This window comes from Mytilus californianus, unplaced genomic scaffold (genome assembly GCF_021869535.1).
Source record: "Mytilus californianus isolate M0D057914Y unplaced genomic scaffold, xbMytCali1.0.p SCAF_15, whole genome shotgun sequence".
In the NCBI taxonomy this organism is placed as follows: domain Eukaryota; kingdom Metazoa; phylum Mollusca; class Bivalvia; order Mytilida; family Mytilidae; genus Mytilus; species Mytilus californianus.
In genome coordinates, this window is record NW_026262637.1 from 4,139,862 (window position 1) to 4,162,781 (window position 22,920).

At 31.9% G+C, this 22,920-nt stretch overlaps 1 protein-coding gene across 1 annotated transcript in view; it reads right to left on the minus strand.

Annotated features, from left to right (window-relative positions):
* LOC127725944 (uncharacterized) overlaps positions 1-10,599 on the minus strand; it is a 75,297-nt gene extending 64,698 nt beyond the window's left edge. Inside the window, exons 1-5 of the mRNA XM_052233248.1 lie at positions 9,906-10,599; positions 6,076-6,225; positions 5,135-5,371; positions 4,157-4,342; positions 2,828-3,046 (exon numbers count right to left, since the gene is read on the minus strand). Of these exons, the coding sequence (XP_052089208.1) occupies positions 2,828-3,046; positions 4,157-4,342; positions 5,135-5,371; positions 6,076-6,225; positions 9,906-10,542 (1,429 nt within the window). The 5' untranslated portion in view covers positions 10,543-10,599. The remainder of the gene's footprint in view (positions 1-2,827; positions 3,047-4,156; positions 4,343-5,134; positions 5,372-6,075; positions 6,226-9,905) is intronic.
* Positions 10,600-22,920: the final 12,321 nt, after the last annotated feature.

Here is a 22,920-nt window from a genome sequence, read left to right on the forward strand (position 1 = left end):
ACAACGTTCAAACCTATGATTGCGTTGGATAAAAACCGCAATTTTTATACGTGTGCATGCAAAACAAATTTCTTTGTACAGGGGTCTAAATACAGCACAAACAACATTTTCCAAAAGACCAAAAAAGTGAAAAAGTATATTTTAACAAAACGCATTTGACTAGCAGGTCGAACAACGGATGTTCTTAAACCCTGCTGACTGCCATGGCGATTGCCAAATTAACGGATCACAGATGTAACACAATGGATCTTAATTATACTAATTTAATACCAAACAGAAAACAATAAACTTGCGGAAAAGATGGTATACCGCAAACATGAGGTGCAAAAATTTGTACACCATATCCGGATTTCGACAATTAATGTCTCTTCAGTGATGTTAGGAATCGAAACGGTATTTGGAAGGCCATATAATTTACCTCAATTTGGGATTGACTCCTGAATTTTGAAGAGTCGAAATAGGATGAACGGATCATATAAACCCGAAGGCAAATATAATACAAGCCCAAACGAAAAAATATAAACAAGTCTAAATTGAAAACAACGTTCAAACCTATGATTGCGTTGGATAAAAACCGCAATTTTTATACATGTGCATGCAAAACAAATTTCTTTGTACAGGGGTCTAATTACAGCACAAACAACATTTTCCAAAAGACCAAAAAAGTGAAAAAGTATATTTTAACAAAACGCATTTGACTAGCAGGTCGAACAACGGATGTTCTTTAACCCTGCTGACTGCCATGGCGATTGCCAAATTAACGGATCACAGATGTAACACAATGGATCTTAATTATACTAATTTAATACCAAACAGAAAACAATAAACTTGCGGAAAAGATGGTATATATATATATATATATTTAGAGAGAGAAAGACTTTTTACAAGTCTTCTCACTCTTTTTCAGGATCCTGGACCCATATCTGACAATTATTGCAACTTTATTTACTTTGCCTTATTTTCCTACGCTGATTGGATAAAATACCAATTATTATGGTGACAATCAGAATTTTACTTTAACCTGTTTCAGAGTTAAGGACAATCCTAAATAAACTACTTGAAAAATACTTAATACTAAAACTATAAAATTAGATAAAGATATAGCTATCTAGTTTAATTTTTCCCCATTGATTGACAAACCCTGACAACTCATCAACTCAAAAGGAAAAATTGAGAAATCTTGTACATTATAAAAAGCATTATGAAATATTGTAAAGTGTACCAACAAATAAATGGCTATTCAGTTGATACACATGCAATCCCCGAGAGAAGATATTTTCTTTTTTCTTCCTGTTTTTAGGATGAGGGAGTTGTTAACTTTTACCACTTTTGTACTGCATGTTAAATCAAACATTTTTCATATTTCTGAAAGCATAGCAGTTTTATACTGCACTTCCAATAAACTTTGATAAGCATTCAAGTTTACATTTATTGACAAAATTTGGCATAGTATAAAATTCTTTTCTGCATACTTACTTTTTTTTTAATATGTCCTAATGTTAAACTTATGTGTGATTCAAAGCTCACAGTTTTACTTGACTTATAAGTTTGAGGAAAAGTTTAATGCACAGAAAAAAAGGGAGATAACTCAGATTTAGAAGTAAATGATATTCATTATCCATTTTTTTCTTTGCAATTATGGAAAGTAGTTAAGGATCTATTACAGTAACAGTAATCTATTTCATAAGCTGGAGTTACCTCCCATATTTTATAAGAGTACAAAAATAAAGAAAACATAAAATGTGTGAAAGTAATTAAATTTACTAATTAATGATAATAGAAATATTACTGATAAATCAATATTAGTCCATCAACATAATCTAGGTATCTAGGAATTTGAAATCAAAGATACGCATATATATATACAAACTTATTACTCTACTAGAGATAAATAGAAACAGTAATAGAAAATGTAATTCAATACCAACAATTTTATGTAGTTGCATCTGATCCACTATCAAGGGAGATAATTCATGCGAAATAAAAAGATAAATATTAATCATTTGATGATTATATGTGAAAATGGAATAAATATGGATATGTGTAAAATTCAGTCGAATTTGTATCTCATGTTACAAAAATTCAACTCAAGAATGTTAAATTTCTTTTATGAATTCCATGTTTAATTCAGATAAAATTAAATATAAATTTTTCACATGAACTTTGATTCATGTTAATTTAATGTGAAATTGTTCACGTGAATTTAGCATGAAATTTTTCATGCGAATTTAACATGAACATTTTCACGTGAATTTAACATGAAATATTCACGTGAATTTCACGTGAAAAATGATTTTTTTTAAAGTAAATTAAGATTTTCAATGGAATATATGATACATGTAATACAAGGTATTAGCCGTTAACACAAGTTTTAAGTTTGGGTCAATTTTTTTTTCAACTTGGACACAATTAATATTTTTTCATGTGAAAAATTTAACGTGAAACTCACATGAAATAAATTCACGTGAAACATTTAACGTGAATTTCACGTAAAATGAGATTCACGTGAAATTCACGTGAACAAAATTTGCCTGTGTAACACATGCGTTACACACGCGTTTTACTATACATGTGTCAAATATCGCATGTGTCACATGCATTTTCCAAGACATGCGTGACACAGGTGTTTTTATGACACATGCGATTCACATGCGTGTGTTGCGCAAGTGAACGCATGTGTACCACGCATGATTCCCATGCGTGGCAAGAAACATGTGTATTACGCATGTGACACACCTGTGACACATGCGTTTTTAGGTACATGAGTTACACATGTGTGGCATTTTTGCCCTAGTATAGTCTTTTTATAATGCATAATAAAATTTACCACCAAGAGCTCCGATTAGATTGGTCGATGAAAATCGGAAAAAATCACTAATTCTATCATTCATAACTGAATTTCTGGTAACAAACTGTCTCATACTGTTGAAACTTTGTCTGAATGGACTGTGTTGGCATTCATTAAACGTGATAGTCTGGTCCATTGTAAATCTGGATGCGAACCCATTCATTGAATATTTTCTTGTTGAACACGATTTAATAACGCCTATGAAATAAGAGTCAAAAATTATAAGAACTATATCATGCTTCTAGAGATCTTCACCAAAATTAACATTACATAATTCCTTGTCGTCACTGATTCCCGCTAAGAGAAAGACACAACAACAATAAAAAAAAAATACGAGTATTTCTTTCTTGGTATAAAACAAATGTATTGCATTTGATCATATTGTATAAAAGTCTTTATTATATACTAAGTAGTAAATACAGGTAGAATGTATTAATACAGTTGATGACAATCGTGCTGTATCAGCCATCCGTGATGATATCGATATCAGTCACGATTGCAAAGGCTTTATCACACCCCTGATCTGTATGACGTCACATAATCAATAACAGTAACAGTTACAAAAGCTTTCTCTTTTTAACCCGGATTTGTTTTCTCTCAATCGATTTATGACTTTTGAACAGCGGTATACTTCTGTTGCTTTTATCTACCCTTTATATGTATTTCGTCATTTGTCATGAATAAATACATAAGAGAGATTAGTTGTATTTGAGGAAAGTGTATATAATGAAGTGTATATGATATGGCTTTTTCAATATCACACACCGTATCAACCCTCAACCAATATAATCCCTCGAGCAGAGCTCTTGGAATAATATTGGTTTCTCGGGTTGATACAGGTGTGATATTGAAAAAGTCATATGATATTTTTTTCCCCGTTCATATATATGTCTTCCTGTCTTGCTAGCTTTGCTTTGTTCCATAATATTTTGGATTTTTGTTTTGATTTCAATACTGATTGGTAGGTGTTTTTCTGGTGTATTGTATGTTACAATGTATGTATTTATACTGAATAGTTTTAAAAACTTAAGAATTGTACATTATTTTAATGACTGATGTCTAATCAATAAAAAATCTTTTACGCTTTACGATGGAAATGAAAGGGAGACTGTAAATTATATTGTCAATTTACTATGATATAGAAGGCTTGTTTGATTTCGACTTTTCTTATCTGTTGTCTCGATAGTTATGTAGTAATTTAAGATTTTCGTTATTTACAATAAATATGTATGTATGGGCAACACAAAAGTTTATAAAAATTATACAATTTAATACATTTGGCATATATTTTCAGTTAAATTAGAATACCTCTGGAAACGCTTGTGAACTGTTCCGTGAACTCATCAAATGATATACTTTCCAGATAATCCGGGACTGTCCCATGTACAAGTGTCTGAACTATGAACTCTGACGAAAAGGTAAAGAATTCTTGTCTAATTAAGACTATCTCGCCGCTTGCATACTTTATTAAAGCAGTTCTGTTCAGTTCTCCACCTAAACAGAAAATTGGTTCATCATACATTGTTTTGTTTATTTTGTCTTACTTTTATTTATCGACTGATATATCTCAGTTGCGAAAATATGAACGTGCATATAATTCTATACATATTTTGAATAATATAAAACCTCTCTTATCATAATACCACAATATAGGGACAATTACATTGTTGATTGAACGCTCGCTTTATATTATGCGACATAGGTATTTGGGTGGAAAGTGGCTGTCAAAATTTGAAATTTGTATTTTAAGTTTAACAAGGTACATTTTCATTTTCATATGATTGACATACGAGAAATGCAATATTTAATAAAGCTTGCATCCTGAAAATTGGCGCTTATATTTTTATAATTTGGTCTTGTACTAGTGTCATGTGTCTGTTTGAAAAATATCTATGAACTAATCTTACTCATAATAACAAAAATTACATATTCGATGAAAACGGTTGGTAGATACTAAAAGAGCCATTCATTGACGTAAATCAAATGAAAGCCAGAACTTAATTCAAATAAAAAAGACAGTAGGCATTAGAACATTGCACAGAAAGGCGGCTATTGAGTAAAGTAACTAAAACGTTAACCAATATAAATGCATATGCCCAACACAGTACTTTGTTCTGTTGCAGTGTTCGAATGCGCAGTGTTACCTTTACACTACAGACAAAAGTAAAATCACAAAAATACTGAACTCCGAGGAAAATTCAAAAAGTAACGTCCCTAATATAGTCTGATATTCCGAACTTAAATATATTCCTCTAAAATGAATACTACATCTCATAGTGTACACACCTGTCATCATGAAGCCATTTTTAGCCTTCTTCTCCTGTGGAACAGCAAACAGCCATCCAATGATGTCACCGATTGGCTGCAATATGTTCATCATTGTTCTCACAGTGTTTTGTCTACTTCCTATATGTGTTTCTATTCGTCCATTGGTTGTATATACGTGAGAAAGTAAGTCCATATTCACTATGGCTTTGTTGTTTAATACACCATTAACTTTACCTCTCAGTATTAATCTTTTTCCTGTTCATGTGAAGACAAAAGATTTTATTTCATCTTTTGTCACGAAGATTGACGTAGCAAAGTAATCTTACTGCTAATAGGAATATATTAGTTTCAATTCTCGTCACTTCTCTTGGATTAAAAAGACAACAAAAATACCATGATTTTCAAAATTAGTGGACAGACAAATACTTGAAAAAGGTTAATTATATTCAAGTAACCGTAAAAATATTACACAAAATTATGAATTACATATCAGTTGTGCAGTGCTTACCTTAAGAGAGTTAAGCAACTTAAAAAGTAAAATAACAAAAATATCGAACTCCGAGGAAAATTCAAAACGAAAAGTCCCAAATCAAATGGCAAAATCAAAAGCTCAAACACATCAAACGAATAGATAACAACTACCACCATTTTCTACATAAGGAAATGCCTGTACCAAGTCAGGAATATGACAGTTTGTTTACATTCGTTTGATGGGTTTGAGCTTTTTATTTTGCCATTTGATAAGGGACTTTCCGTTTTGAATTTTCTTTGAAGTTCGGCATTTTTGTTATTTTACTTTTTACAATATTCATTGTTGAAACAACAGTCATTTAGGAATTTTGTAAACAATTAAATGTTCACAAACTAGATCTGACAATAGTTAAACAATTTTAAATACGGAGATAGAAAATATCATGTTTGATTTGCTATACTATTTTACACTTAATCAATTCACTAACCTGTTTTCAAACATCGAATTCCATTCCCGTAGAACGGCGTTTTACATTTGCAACAGGCGCCTGTGTCAAAGTACACATACTTGGCGTTGACATGACAGGTATCTGCTCTTAAACATGCAACAACAGTCTTAGAAACCCCAGATGTTGTGTCTGAAATATATCAAGGACACACTTTGTACTTAGAATAGTTTAGAAAGGAATGTAACGCTTAGCAGGGAAAAAAGTGATTACAGCATTTATGTCATACTTTTAACAACACATGCATTTGCTGTCAAATTGCAGTATATGGTACAATGACTATATTATACATTTATGTTTTATTATCTGTACATTATATGTAATTGTCATGACATAGGGGAATGAACAAAAACGCCACTTTATTATAGTCTCTTAAATTCGAAAATCAAAACGTGTTATAAATTCATAGAACATCGTTCAAAAGTTATTTGTCTGTCAGATTTCTGGTTTTCCAGAGGAATAAAAGGTTATGCAAAAATGAATCTCGTAATAGTATTATCATGAATTTGATACTTTTGCTTTTTGCAACCCCTAAAACCAGCAAACCTTTTTAGACCTATTTCTCTGACCTGAGTCGGTCTGAAGGAAAGCATCTTATTTCAGCCAACATATCACTAAAAATAATTAAAAAAAAAAACGTTGTCCAAAGAGCTTGCAAGCGAGATTATATACGAATACCAGTACTGACAACGGTATACCATAATACGTCTCGAAGTTTTGGCTTTCCTATAAGTTCAACATAAAAAAATGTAAATAATGCCGAACACTACAAACTCTTAACCGAGATAAAAGATGTCTGAATTTAAAGATTTCATTTAAGGTCACACGTAAATAGAATTATACATAAATAAATACCGCCTGATATTTGAATGATTTATTTAGGACCCTTCAATTCTCCTCCACTGTCCACTATCCTGATTTGTATACTAAAGGAGATGAAGGGTATACCTCGAAAAACACAACAACCACACACAAAAGATAGCATACAGTCTTCAACAATAGGTTTATATACAATATATCAAGCTTTTAATCGTACTAAATTAAGAATATGTGAATAAATTTAACAGAAAACTTTCACCAAAAATTACCACATTATACAACCACCGACGAGCTTCCTTATTTACGACAGGTACATGTATATATATGGCGGGGTCAGACTAGTTTCAAGTTTTTTCTCTGACCGTATTCTCTATATATACCGACTTCCTCAAGCTGTAATGAAGATTGTCATAAAGATTAATGGAAGTTCTCTTCGTTTAAAAACAATAATAGGTTTATGTTCAATAGTGAGCACTATTTCCATGTTGACGGAATAGCAATGAAGATATATCTTCCGTCATATGCCAATATCTATAGGGGCATTTAAAAAAGGCAAAGACCCAACAGTTCTGTTGAATATATTTCTTTTGGCTCGGTGGCATTGACGATGTTGAAGTGAAAACGATATAATAATATTATTGACCATGCCATCAACTCATCGTCATTCCCTAAATAACATATACTTATAAAAGCTTTGTCTCCCAATTAAAGAATTTTACCATGTTAACTGATTTTGTATTGCAAGTACATAGACATACAGTATATGTTCATCGGGCTATCATCCTAAACAAGAACACTGTAATTGAAACTTTCCTTTATAATTCTGCAAATTTGTCCAATAAATAAAAGATAACTCGAATAAACGATTACAGGAGCGTATTATAAATTTCATCAAACGAGGCTATAGCAAAAAAGACATAACATCTTCGGTCGAGATAACTTTTACAACAAACTAGAGACTCTGTAGATCCTGTGTCGTTCACCTAGAACTATACATCTTCGGCAATGGACACTCTCTCTCATGGTAGATCTCTTTTATTGCTGATCATTTTCTTTGTGCACAGGTTCTCTCTTTATAGTTTCTCTTCTAAAGATTTTTGTCAAAACACAGAAAACGGCAAAAAGCGTCATTCAAGATCCATTACTCGTGTAGAAAAACAACTGACAATTTCATATATCCTAGACTATGCTGACATTTTTAGATTTTGTCTTGCTGATGACTTTTGCTATTTTAAGTTTCTATAAATCCATTATTGTTTTTAAAAAATTAGTAAAATTGTTATTTAAGGGCTCTAACTCCTATAAGAAGACAACTGACTCATTTATCTATGCTGACATATTTGCAGATCTTGTCTTGCTGATCATTTGTACTTTTAAAAGTTTATATTTATCTATTATAGTTTTTAAGATAATAGGCAAAACGCCTAAATTGGCACAAATTGTCCTTTTAAGGGCACTAACTCCTATAAATAAAGGGTTGATCAACCTTTTCAACAATTTGACCTATTTGTAGATCTTGTCTTGTGAATCAATTTTTTTCTTTTTAAAGTTTCTTTCTATCTGTTTTATTTTAAAATAATGGGCATTCACACCAAACATAAATAACAATTGTCATATAAGGGAAACTACTCAATACAAGGAGTCGACGCACTCTTTCAGCCATATTTACTTATTTTTATATCTTGTACGGCTAATACAAACGCTATTGAAGATGAGTATCATTTTTCATTTAGAATGTGATAAATATAACGATATCAGAAATAAATATATATAAAGAGTTGTTACTATGAGAGACCATCGACTTTTAAATTAGTGCAACTGTGATCTGTGAGAAATGTCAAAGAGCTAAACAACCTGGAAAACTATTTATATTTAGAAAAGGCTCGTAATTGTTAATTATTCAAATGTTTTTTGTTAGTTGAATACATGTATGTCTATATGTCCTACCCCACTAAATTATTGCATTGATTTGTATAATTTGTGTATTATGCTGTATATTTTCTGTTGGATATGCATATTGTGTAAATTCAATAGTCTGTATTTGCTTACGGAAATAAAGTATTATTATAATTTTTTTGTGTTTTAAAGTTTCTATCTGTCTATTATAGTTGAGGAACACTCTGAACTACTGTAAATTCAGAAATTAATGCGAGGTTTGTATTAATGCGAATAATGCGACTTGGTGATCATCGCAATAATAACAACTCGCATTCTGTATCTGATACATATATCTGTATGCAGATTTTCTTGAAATCGCAATAATTAATCTCGCATTTTTTTCTATTCTATGTAAATCGCAATAATAAATGAACGCAATAATTTCTGAATTTACAGTATTCATGATCGTTCACGTGCCATCCATGTGATTTCTGTGCAGCCTAGTTCTAAAAGACACGCTGCTGAGTGCTGATTTGCTTTTTAAATATAGCTTCTATATATTGTATATGGTATTTATGTTTGTACCTGCTAGACGACCCAAATAGCGTCTCTAAGACAGTTCTGTGACTATTTTCTAGACGCATTTTTTTATTTCTCTTTCAAGGTTTTGAATACTAATTCTTATCAATATAAATGATTAAGACCTTATTAAATTTGACAAATCCCTCAAATTATTATACTTTTCGTACATTCGAAATTCTATACTATATTATGTATAAATGCATTAACGAAAATACCGAGCTCCAATAAAAATTCAAAAAGGGGGAAGTCCATAAAAAGTGACAAAATCAAAAGTTAAACTTGATCAACTAACGGAACGAATGGAAAACAACTGTCATATTCCTGATTTTGTACAAGCTTTTTCTGAAGAAAACAACTGCATAATAATTGTTTAAAGAAAGGATATCTGTGTTTGATGAAGATGGCGATACGTTTAATTTTTGTACGTTTTTGTATTGCTGACGAATAGTACTGCGGATTAAAAACAAATGCGCTTTGAAATATTGGCCTTTGAGTTTTACTATATATATTCAAAGACATAATTAAATACTTACGATTTCTGCATTTGATCTTTCCGCGAAATCTACCGCATGTTTGAGTCTCTCTGTTTTTCCTATTAATCTCTTGGCAACATTTGTCGACTTCTTTTCTGTCTTCTCCGATTTTCAAATGCATTTTTTCACAAAAACAGTTCATGTAAATGACATTTTTAACATCAGCATAAGGGGTTTTACCAAAGTAAACATCATTTGATCCCAGAACATGCCCCTTCACTTCCATTACAGAATCAAACCTATGAATCTGTTCATTTAAAAGTACTGTTACTGAAAGATACGTTCCTTCATCTAAAATCCGTTCTACTATCAACTTATGCCAGCGGTTGTCGTTCCACTTCTTGACCCTTTCTGTGTCATAGGGTAGTATAGAAGATCTTGTTTTACTATTGACACGATAAGTGAATACCAAATCACCATCTTCAATAGTTACAGTAAATTGATGTTGTTTGCTATTGTCGGACTCTAAGTGCACTAACAGGGCACTGCTCCTACGAGTCATAAAATCAAAGCTGAATATATCATTGATGCAAACATCTTTTATACTATGAAATTCGGTCTGGTATGGTAAAATGAAGCCAATTGTTTGTAGAATCAACATAAAAATACTGTACAACTTTAAAAGAAACCCTTTCATTTTTGTAGCATTTCGTTGGAAATGATTCTACCAGAAGAGACACACACTTGTATCTGTTGTAGTGCGCACTAACATTTATATTGTTTGAAAAGTTAGCATTTCTATTTATCTGTTTTGTAAAATTAATCAAGCAGGATATAATGGTACAACATGAATAATAATTCCTTATTGAAAATGACATTTATATTATAATTGATAATAAAGAGCAACTTAGTTTATTATTGTAGGTGCAATACAAATATCACCGTTTGAAGTTAAATGTTGAAAACTCAGAGATAGCTATGTGTGGTTTTTATTTTACATATTTCTTAGAAATCTACCAAATCATATAATTGTCTATTTGATTCTTTACACCGATTAAAGACTCCTTGGGTGAATATAGTTGATATGAATATTAAATTGAGATTTAACAGATTCGTGAATACGACAGCAATCAAAGGCGAACAATAACCAAAAGCGAGTAAGAGGCATTATACAGTCTATAACAATAGACATATCACTACACCATATGTCAAGTTCTAAAACGTTCCTAGTAAGAGGGCGTTATACAAAACTTAAGAATAGACATATCACTATAACATATGTCAAGTTCTAAAACGTCCCTAGTAAGAGGGCGTTATACAAAAATTAAGAATAGACATATCACTATACTATATGTAAAGTTCTAAAACGTCCTTAGTAAGAGGTCGTTATACAAAAATAAAGATTAGACACATTACTATACTATATGTCAAGTTCTTAATTGTCCATAGTAAGAGGGCACTATACAGTCTTTAACAATAGATATATTACTATACTATATGTCAAGTTCTTAATCGTCCCTAGTAAGAGGGTGTTATAAAGTCATTAACAATAGACATATCACTATACCATATGTCAAGTTCTAAAACGTCCCTAGTAAGAGGGCGTTATACAAAAATTAAGAATAGACATATCACTATACTATATGTTAAGTTCTTAATCGTACCTAGTAAGAGGGTGTTATACAGTCATTAACAATAGACATATCACTATACTATATGTCAAGTTCTTAATCTCACTATTAAGAGGGCATTTTACAGTCTTGAACAATAGACATATCACTCTATTTTAGGTCAAGTTCTTAATCGTCCCTTGTAAATGAAAATTATAAATACATTAATAACTGGGACCTTTTATAGCTTACTAGAAGGGATGGGTTTTGTCCATTGATAAAAGCCGTGCGTTAGCCTGTTCACAGCTTTTTCCTTTGGTCTGTATTGATTAATCTTTCATTGTCAAAAGTCCACATCTTCTTATTTTTATATGGATAGAAACTCTCAAAGATCTGCCATCCACATCAAATTATCCAATTAAAAATGTATATAACATAGGACCCCCACCGATGATGTTCCTTACGAGGCACTTGACTATAAGACGAGGTTGAGATATCAACACTCCTCTTGTTAAACTCGATCAATGGACAAAAAATACAAACAAGATGCGTCAAGAATGCCCAATTACATAGTGCAAAATATCGGAAAACTAGTTAAAAGTCTCAAAATGCATTTATCAATTAAAAGAAGGCAATATGATACAGCGAATGAAAGATTAAATCGTCAGTATGTTTCCTACTGAACAACCACTAATCATATTAGGAGAATCACACGAGGCAGGTATTAAAACAAACATATTGTTTATGCAAGAAATAAATCCGGATATGTGCAAACACCAATGGAGTCCATAACCATAAAAGGTAAAACGTAAATGAGTAAACAAAATTGTCCCGTTTTGTCTATTTATTTTCCGAGGGCTATCTCCTCATATTTATTTCATAAATTCAGCCATTTAGTTTTTTCTTATCAAATACTCAATACGCCCTTTTCCTGTGGAATCTAAACAAAATATATAAATTGTCTACAACCTGTAGCATGACAAAAGGCCGATAACCCATACTTTTCATTATAATTTTGAAAACAGCACGATATTATCTTCATTTGACTAAAAAGGGGGAATATACAAATATGTGGCTGAGAGCTGTGGTATCAGATATTACTTTTTCAAACTATTTCCTTGCACCAAACATCCTTTACAATAGTCTTAAAAACACTATCCTTCCAAATAATTTTTATGTTACGTTGTGTACAGGAACTTGATATACATGTCTCAATGGGAAATTCTCCCCAATTGAAAGAGTCGATAAAAAACCCAACCAGAGTTGGTTACTAAATAAGTATAGAAAGCCCATCCCCAAAACTAATTGTTATACCAATACACCAAGGTTGGATTTATCAAGTTTTAACAGGGCGTCCTTTTGTTTGCCTTCTTTACAATCATTTCGTCTTAGTTATGTTTCATCCCAAGGTAATTACTATTTGGGGGTTTAGTGGGATTTTAGCTTGCAGAAAAGGAGGATTTTTTTTCATATTGAAAAGTTTCTGATAACTTATGAAAAAATCAGACCATATCATCCCTTCGAAAATTTTACGGCTGCCATTCCAAGTTTGGTGACTATCAAAGAATATTTGTTTCTCTTTTTTTTCCAAATTTACATTTCCCAACCGATTGTGAAACCAAAATTCTCCTCACATGTGAAATTACTGTTATCGGTTAAATAATTGGTCGAAATTTCAATTATGAGGTCAAATTTTCTTGATTTTTTCTGAATTTTCTATTGTGACGTTATACAAAAGGCGACCATGCCTGATCACATATAAAGAACACAACTTTCTGGAAATCTTTGAAAAGTAAGGATGAACTTGTTTAGGTATCGTCTTCAAATCATCAGAGAAACAAATTCCATACCAGTATCATAGGCTGTCAATGCCACGAAGTCAATATTTTTTTTTGGAAGACCTTGTATATCGATGGATACAGTTCGCACTGTCGGTTTAGCTTGATAAAAATATTACGTATTTTTCGTCCTCAAATATGTATATGTTAGGCTGTTCAAATGTTTGGTCATGAGGTTACCTGCTAAAGGTTATTATTCCAAAAACACTTGTCGGATTTTTCACTCCTTTTTGCTTTTTGTGTCGTCCAATGATCGTATATAGCATATTTTCTTTAAATCTTGCCATTGTCATTGATATATAAGAGAAATCTGCAAAACTGATCATCATTCGAGTTATAAAAAAACAATAAGATTCAACGACGTTGATAAATGTCGTTAAAAGAATCACATGTGACCAAGAACAAAAAACAACATGTAATACGAAAGAGTGATTAGTAATGGCAAAAGGACTGTAGCCAGCCCCATATCTTTTTGACTATTCTAACCTAGTATTTTTACTTTTTCTTTAACAAGGAGGGGTATGATTTCTTTACTGTTCTTTTTTTCTTATTGAGAATTTGCTATGCAACATGTATACTGATTACTTATTATATGGTGGTTGGGCGTTATACTTGTTGGTGTCGACATGCTTTTTTGAACTTCTGTAGTTATATATTGCCTTGAAATGACTATGCTCAGAAAGTCTAAAATGTCTTGCAAGAGTGAAATGAACACACTCTAGATATCTATGAGATAAACTAACGAGAACAAAGAATCAGCCTAGATACAACAGTCAAACAACACATCAACAACAAAAATCACAGTTTTCCCCACGTGATCTGAAAAAATAAAAAAAAATGGCGGTTTATACAGAAAGAGAAATAAGGGTGCAAATCTGCATTCGAAATTTTAATGCGTCATTCCTATCTTGATTCAAACCTATCGATTTTGTAATGGACCGACACATATGCATCACTTATATATGGACATTCTTATTTTTCTCTGTGCAATTTGCAAGGACGCTGAGATGGCCACACGTAATCAACGAGGACAGAAGTGGTGTAATAGAATCGGAGAGCAAATCTGAAATCAAATATGAACATCCAGACTGTTGAAACTACCAGTAAATTAAACATTGGTAATTATGAAAATAGAAAAGGTATCAATAATTAATGACAATCATTATAACAATGACATTTGTTCTAGTATATAAACAGAATTTGTATTATAAATTTTAACAGATAGAATCTTTATCTGAACGTCAACAAACTGTTAATAAATGTTGATAAGTATAAAATACAAAAACTGGAAATAAGGGACAAATGTTTTGTCACTTAATAATAGTCAATATGAGAAATAAAACACGAAAACGAAAAAATACACAAAGCTGAAAAATGGAAAATGGTGGCCAAATAATTTGTTACAAAAGAAAAAAAAACGTTCAGATCACAAAAGAATGATATAAGACTGACTGTTTTTTAATTAATTATTTGTGTTATTGGTTTATGTATAATACTTCTTTAGTAATTGCGCCTTAGATATGATTGATTTACGCTAATTCATTAATTCATTTTTAAGATTACATTTTGACGAGTAGTCATATGAAACTGTGACGAACATGGTTGACTGTGTTACAATTAAGTATACATATGCATATAAATAAATCAATAATAATAAAAAAAAAACACAGAAACAAATGAAAGGAAAATGAAACAAAAACAAATAATTGTTCATAATGAAAGGAAAACTATTAACTGATAGGCATCATGAAATTGTTTAGAAATTTAATCACCTTTGTTCACCTTTGTGTCGTTCTTATATACTTATAAATTAAGGTATATAAAGAAACATAGATTAAGACATTTGCTTGTTAAAATTTTAATTAAGAGAAATAAACGAGAAAACCACCAACACGAATATAAATCGGGTAAACTTCAAATGTGAATGCATTTCAGGTCTGCATTCTTACTTTTGGTAACGTAACGAATACGTTCAATTTTATATGGATGAAGATGCAATTTAACTTTTGTACCGCGATTTGGAAATTGCAGACCCATATTTTGGGCGTCTGTTTTCTGTGTCGATAGAACTCAATATATATAATACACGATGATTTCTAGATAGGACAATGATAGCAAATTCCATTTAATTTATAAAAAAAAATGAATGTAAAGTATTGGAATATAATGGGTTATGCATAATATAGAAATATCTGGATTTGAAATATAACTATCAAATTAATTTCCTGAAAGTAGAGTGAAACTTTCGTGTAAGTGGAGAAGCATATCTTTGATTAAAGGATGATGATGATGGCACTGTTAGTCACGGAATATTTCAACTGCTCTAAAAAGAATGAACAAACAAATTATTAACTCATATTTAGTCTTTCAGTTGATTTTCAGGTTTATGCTCTGCGGTAAATTCAGTACTGTGAGGAATATTCGCTTATATGTCAATTTTGTGTATAATTTATATTCAGACTGTTCAGTGATTGTTGTTTACTTTTACAACACACCAAACTCGTGAATTGTCTGAAAGAATTACTATCAATACTAGATTATCTGCAATCAATATTTCTGAGTAGGACTTAATTAACCAGTTAACACCAAAAGAATATTTCAAAGTGCAACTTCAACTCTTAACAAGAATTAGCGTGTCTATATGCAGAATAGTTTAGGTGATGGCAAGATAAAACAAAACTTTCATTTAATTGCTAGAATATTATCCATGTGTGTATGTGTGTGTTCTCCAAAAAAATTACAGACCTTTTCATGAGTCGAGCCAGTAAGATCCTGCTTTTTTCTATTGCCCTCCTCTCACCCCTAAAAAGTATGTATTATATCTAAACTCATCATAGATACCAGGCTTAAAATTTGGTACGACTGAAGCACATGTCATGCAAATTATGAAGACCATGCTAACGACACAACACAACAGTATACGCTGTGAAAAACATTACTGGGCACGGCAACTGTCATTTAAAGTACAACCAAAAAAATCACTGCGCATTTAATCAATGATGGGTTATATCACTATGAAACTGGCAAAAACGAATAATAAACTATTCAATTGACACCAGAAAGACAAGTTAACAATATAACAAAAATACTCTTACACAGTAATTGTGCTATTAAACAAAGACATTCACTGGGGGATCAATATTACAATATTATAAGGAAGATGTAGGTTTGGCCTCATTTGAGTTAATAATCCTACGACAGAAGAATAAATTTAAATACAAAGACACACTGTCGTTGTATTACCAGTTGGAATAATAAATGGATATTCAATATGAATAAAAGGAGGTGTTGGTTGTTGGTAATTTGAGACAACAATGATTCGACATCAGGAAAAAAACCTTATATTTAATTCACCATTGCTTTTTACAAGAAACGTTGGATGGGAAAGAAAAACTAAAAAAAATCAGGAATGTGTTTCTTTGCACAGGAAGAGATACGCATTACAGATGAAGTACAGATGAGTGCAGTAATAGCATGGACAAGCAGAAATGTTGGCCTCATTCTAAAAGAGAGTGAAACATACCAAAGGACATTCAAACCCATAAGTCGAAAATAAACTTACAACGTCATGGCAAAAACAAAATACAATGATTTCAACTTCACCATTCGGAACTCTTGGTTTAATAGCTTCCTTGTGAGTAGTAACAGGGAAACCATGATAAGAAATGCAAGCCCTGGAATATCGTATCAACTGGAGGATATCGACTCTCTATGCAGGTATTGCTGGAATGTTGCTACATAGAAATGGAACTTTCACAATTTGGAAGCCGACATCGTCTCTTTTATCGTAAATATATGTTCTCAACCGACCCTCATTGATAATTTCTAAATTAACTTAATATACCTGGAGTTGACAATCAAGTTAACTCGATCTGTGACAGACCAGATCTTAGTCTTCTTTTTTAGGACTGGTTCAACTCTGTTGACATGTTTCCTTTTGCCCGGTCCTAAGGTAAGGTCTGATCATGACCAAACATTTAGACAGGTCTGCTTTTTACCGGTCCTATGAAAGGTGTGTTTCTTTTTAATGTTGTGTTTCTGTTGTGTCGTAGTTCTCCTCTTATATTTGATGTTTTCCCCTCAGTTTTAGTTTGTAACCAGGATTTGTTTTTTTCTCAATCGATTTATGAACTTCGGTATACTACTGTTGCCTTTATTTGCCTATGACATATTTTGTTGAGTTCTGGTTTTGAAATTATATCCAACCCGAGATAACGTCAGTATACGACCATCACAGATATTTGCGATTTTTGTACATATATTTGAGGTCTTCTGGATGTTTTTGTATAACAACTTTCAAAAAATAATTGTAATGTCACTCTTTACAAGAACGTTTTCAGTGCAAATTTATAATCAAAAACGTCTTTTCGGCCACATGTCAAGCATCGAATAGTTTGTAAGGGTGTTTGCAAGGGTGACATTTTTGTCTTTATATTTCGTTCTGTAATTTTAAATACTGTTCGTGAAATGAGAAAGATCTTTCGAAACACCATGAATTAAGCGTGATTGATGAGTCCTATATATAGACAAAAAGCTTGTCTGGCGTATTTAATTATTCGACTTGTATCTCAGTCATATAGCTGTGTATACTGTGAGTTCATCTTTATTCGTTGGGTATTAGTTCCCTTTGATATCGCTGCTATAGCTGAACCACAAATTTGATTGTACAACAAAGCACAAATTTCTGTAAAATCTGTTATTCATTGTATGCAGAATTGATAAAAATAACGCAGTATGCACATGCACGAAAATACATTTGTGAAAATGCGTTTCGTATGCGTGTGCTAAATAACCTTTTTAAACATCTGTAATCGGAAAGGAGTTAGGAGATATATTCTTTGATAACCACATGAGAACAGCGTTTTAAGACCCACACGTTTGACTAATCGTGTCTGTAGATTAATGGGTTGCGTTGTGTATTGTTAATCGTGATCGTAATCTTGACTAAGGCGTTATAGTTATGAATACGTCAACCATTTCAACTTTCTATTATATAATCATAATCTTACAAAGAGAATATCCTATGGCTTTTTCAATATCGCATCCGTATCAATCCAAAATACCAATATAATCCCAAGAGCTCTACTCGAGGGATTATATAATTATTGGTTGAGGGGTGATACGGTGTGTGATATTGAAAAAGCCATATCATATAAACTTTATTATAAACCTCAAGTAGATGTTTTTGTGTGATATGACGTTATAAAGATTAGGGTTTTGATAAAGCCTTTGCAACAGTGACTGATATCGAAGTCGTGACGTCTTATAGATTAAAGGTGTGATAAAGCCTTTGCAACCGTGACTGATATCGATATCATCACGGATGGCTGATACAGCACGATTGCTGTTGACCATATTACAAATACAATTTACATGTATTTACTACTAAGTATATAATAAATCACAATAACGCGAAGTCACAAAGATAATTAATTTTTTCTTATCAATTGCGTCACAAAATGAAATAAAAATATAGTTAAAGTCTCTCAATAATGATTTTGTGTGGTTGGCCATAGCGATTTCTCAACAATTCAATTGCTTTATGATAGTTCCGATTTGTCATGGTCAATCCTGAAATTACGTTTACAGCATCAAATTGGAGTTTTTTGTATTATCAATTTTGTTACCATCATCTTGATTTATAACAGATAAGTTTCGGAAAATATGGTTGAAAATTTCCTCGTGTTTTGGGGATTATATGATGAAACAAATGGCAGGATAATAACGATCATCTGATGCACTATTATATTTTTTTGTCCTCAATGCTCTTTAACTTCGTACTTTTTTTTTGGCATATACTTTTTTTTTTAATCGAGCGGCACTGCTGAGTCTTTCAATTTGTAGACGAAACGCGCGTATGGCTTACAAAATTTTAATACTGGTATCGATGATGAGTTAAGTATCTGAGCTAAAGGGAAAGTAAGCCAGTCAATGCTTTTTTCGTAAAATAATCATGTTGTTACTTAAAACATATATTTTCAGTGTTTATTGGATCTCTATCATTCTTTACAGTCAAAATATAATAAATGTTTGGATATATAAGCACAAACAAGTGTTTTTATTTTAAAACAACCTTCTTTGGGAAAGCGCTTTTTTGATGTGTTTGCAAAATTTACAGGTAAAGTCTACTGGTCCATCTAGCCCTTTGAGTAAAGAGCATTATAAAAAATGAAAACAATACGTTATTTATTTAATGCGTCCAGAGCAGTTTTCTGGATTTGTTAGAGGCTACTGATGATATTAGAGTTAAACACACAAGGAAGAACAACAAGCCATTAAAGTAACCATGTTAGAGGCTACTGATAATATTAGAGTACGAACACATAAGAAAGAATAACAAGCCATTAAAGTAACCATGTTAGAGGCTACTGATAATATTAGAGTATGAACACATAAGTAAGAACAACAAGCCATTAAAGTAACCATGTTAGAGGCTACTGATAATATTAAAGTTAAACACATAAGGGAGAAGATCAAGCCATTAAAGTAACCATGTTAGAGGCTACTAATAATATTAGAGTATGAACACATAAGGAAGAACAACAAGCCATTTAAGTAAACTTGTTAGAGGCTATTGATAATATAAAAGTTAAACACATAAGGAAGAACAACAAGCCATTAAAGTAACAATGTTAGAGGCTACTGATAATATTAGAGTATGAACACCTAAGGAAGAACAACAAGCCATTAAAGTAACCATGTTAGAGGCTACTGATAATATTAGAGTATGAAAACATAAGGAAGAACAACAAGCCATTAAAGTAACCGTTTTAGAGGCTACTGATAATATTAGAGTATGAACACATAAGGAAGAACAACAAGCCATTAAAGTAACCATGTTAGAGGCTACTGATAATATTAAAGTTAAACACATAAGGAAGAACAACAAGCCATTACAGTAAACTTGTTAGAGGCTACTGAAAATATTAGAGTATGAACACATAAGGAAGAACAACAAGCCATTAAAGTAACCATGTTAGAGGCTACTGATAATATTAGAGTATGAACACATAAGGAAGAACAACAAGCCATTAAAGTAACCATGTTAGAGGCTACTGATAATATTAAAGTTAAACACATAAGGGAGAACAACAAGCCATTAAAGTAACCATGTTAGAGGCTACTGATAATATTAGAGTATAAACATCTACGGAAGAACAACAAGCCATTAAAGTAACCACGTTAGAGGCTACTGATTATATTAGAGTATGAACACATAAGGAAGAACAACAAGCCATTAAAGTAAACTTGTTAGAGGCTACTGATAATATTAGAGTAGGAACATCTAAGGAAGAACAACAAGCCATTAAAGTAACCATGTTATAGGCTACTGATAATATTAGAGTATGAACACATAAGGAAGAACAACAAGCCATTAAAGTAACCACGTTAGAGGCTACTGATAATATTAGAGTATGAACACCTAAGGAAGAACAACAAGCCATTAAAGTAACCATGTTAGAGGCTACTGATAATATTAGAGTATGAAAACATAAGGAAGAACAACAAGCCATTAAAGTAACCGTTTTAGAGGCTACTGATAATATTAGAGTATGAACACATAAGGAAGAACAACAAGCCATTAAAGTAACCATGTTAGAGGCTACTGATAATATTAAAGTTAAACACATAAGGAAGAACAACAAGCCATTACAGTAAACTTGTTAGAGGCTACTGAAAATATTAGAGTATGAACACATAAGGAAGAACAACAAGCCATTAAAGTAACCATGTTAGAGGCTACTGATAATATTAGAGTATGAACACACAAGGAAGAACAACAAGCCATTAAAGTAACCATGTTAGAGGCTACTGATAATATTAAAGTTAAACACATAAGGAAGAACAACAAGCCATTAAAGTAACCATGTTAGAGGCTACTGATAATATTAGAGTATAAACATCTACGGAAGAACAACAAGCCATTAAAGTAACCACGTTAGAGGCTACTGATAATATTAGAGTATGAACACATAAGGAAGAACAACAAGCCATTAAAGTAAACTTGTTAGAGGCTACTGATAATATTAGAGTAGGAACATCTAAGGAAGAACAACAAGCCATTAAAGTAACCATGTTATAGGCTACTGATAATATAAGAGTATGAACACATAAGGAAGAACAACAAGCCATTAAAGTAACCACGTTAGAGGCTACTGATAATATTAGAGTATGAACACATAAGGAAGAACAACAAGCCATTAAAGTAAACTTGTTAGAGGCTACTGATAATATTAGAGTATGAACACATAAGGAAGAACAACAAGCCATTAAAGTAAACTTGTTAGAGGCTACTGATAATATTAGAGTATGAACACATAAGGAAGAACAACAAGCCATTAAAGTAACCACGTTAGAGGCTACTGATAATATTAGAGTATGAACATCCAAGGAAGAACAACAAGCCATTAAAGTAACCACGTAAGAGGCTACTGATAATATTAGAGTATGAACACATAAGGAAGATCAACAAGCCATTAAAGTAAACTTGTTAGAGGCTACTGATAATATTAGAGTATGAACATCTACGGAAGAACAACAAGCCATTAAAGTAACCTTGTTAGAGGCAACTGATAATATTAGAGTAGGAACATCTAAGGAAGAACAACAAGCCATTAAAGTAACCATGTTATAGGCTACTGATAATATTAGAGTATGAACACATAAGGAAGAACAACAAGCCATTAAAGTAACCACGTTAGAGGCTACTGATAATATTAGAGTATGAACACATAAGGAAGAACAACAAGCCATTAAAGTAAACTTGTTAGAGGCTACTGATAATATTAGAGTATGAACACATAAGGAAGAACAACAAGCCATTAAAGTAACCATGTTAGAGGCTACTGATAATATTAGAGTATGAACATCTAAGGAAGAACAACAAGCCATTAAAGTAACCACGTTAGAGGCTACTGATAATATTAGAGTATGAACACATAAGGAAGAACAACAAGCCATTAAAGTAAACTTGTTAGAGGCTACTGATAATATTAGAGTATGAACACATAAGGAAGAACAACAAGCCATTAAAGTAACCATGTTAGAGGCTACTGATAATATTAGAGTATGAACATCTAAGGAAGAAAAACAAGCCATTAAAGTAACCACGTTAGAGGCTACTGATAATATTAGAGTATGAACACATAAGGAAGAACAACAAGCCATTAAAGTAAACTTGTTAGAGGCTACTGATAATATTAGAGTATGAACATCTACGGAAGAACAACAAGCCATTAAAGTAACCATGTTATGGGCTACTGATTATATTAGAGTATGAACATCTAAGGAAGAACACCAAGCCATTAAAGTAACCACGTTAGAGGCTACTGATAATATTAAAGTTAAACACATAAGGAAGAACAACAAGCCATTAAAGTAACCATGTTAGAGGCTACTGATAATATTAGAGTATGAACACATAAGGAAGAACAACAAGCCATTAAAGTAACCATGTTAGAGGCTACTGATAATATTAGAGTATGAACACATTAGAAAGAACAATTAACCATTAAAGTAACCGTTTTAGAGGCTACTGATAATATTAAAGTTAAACACATAAAGAAGAACAACAAGCCATTAAAGTAACCGTTTTAGAGGCTACTGATAATATTAGAGTTAAATACA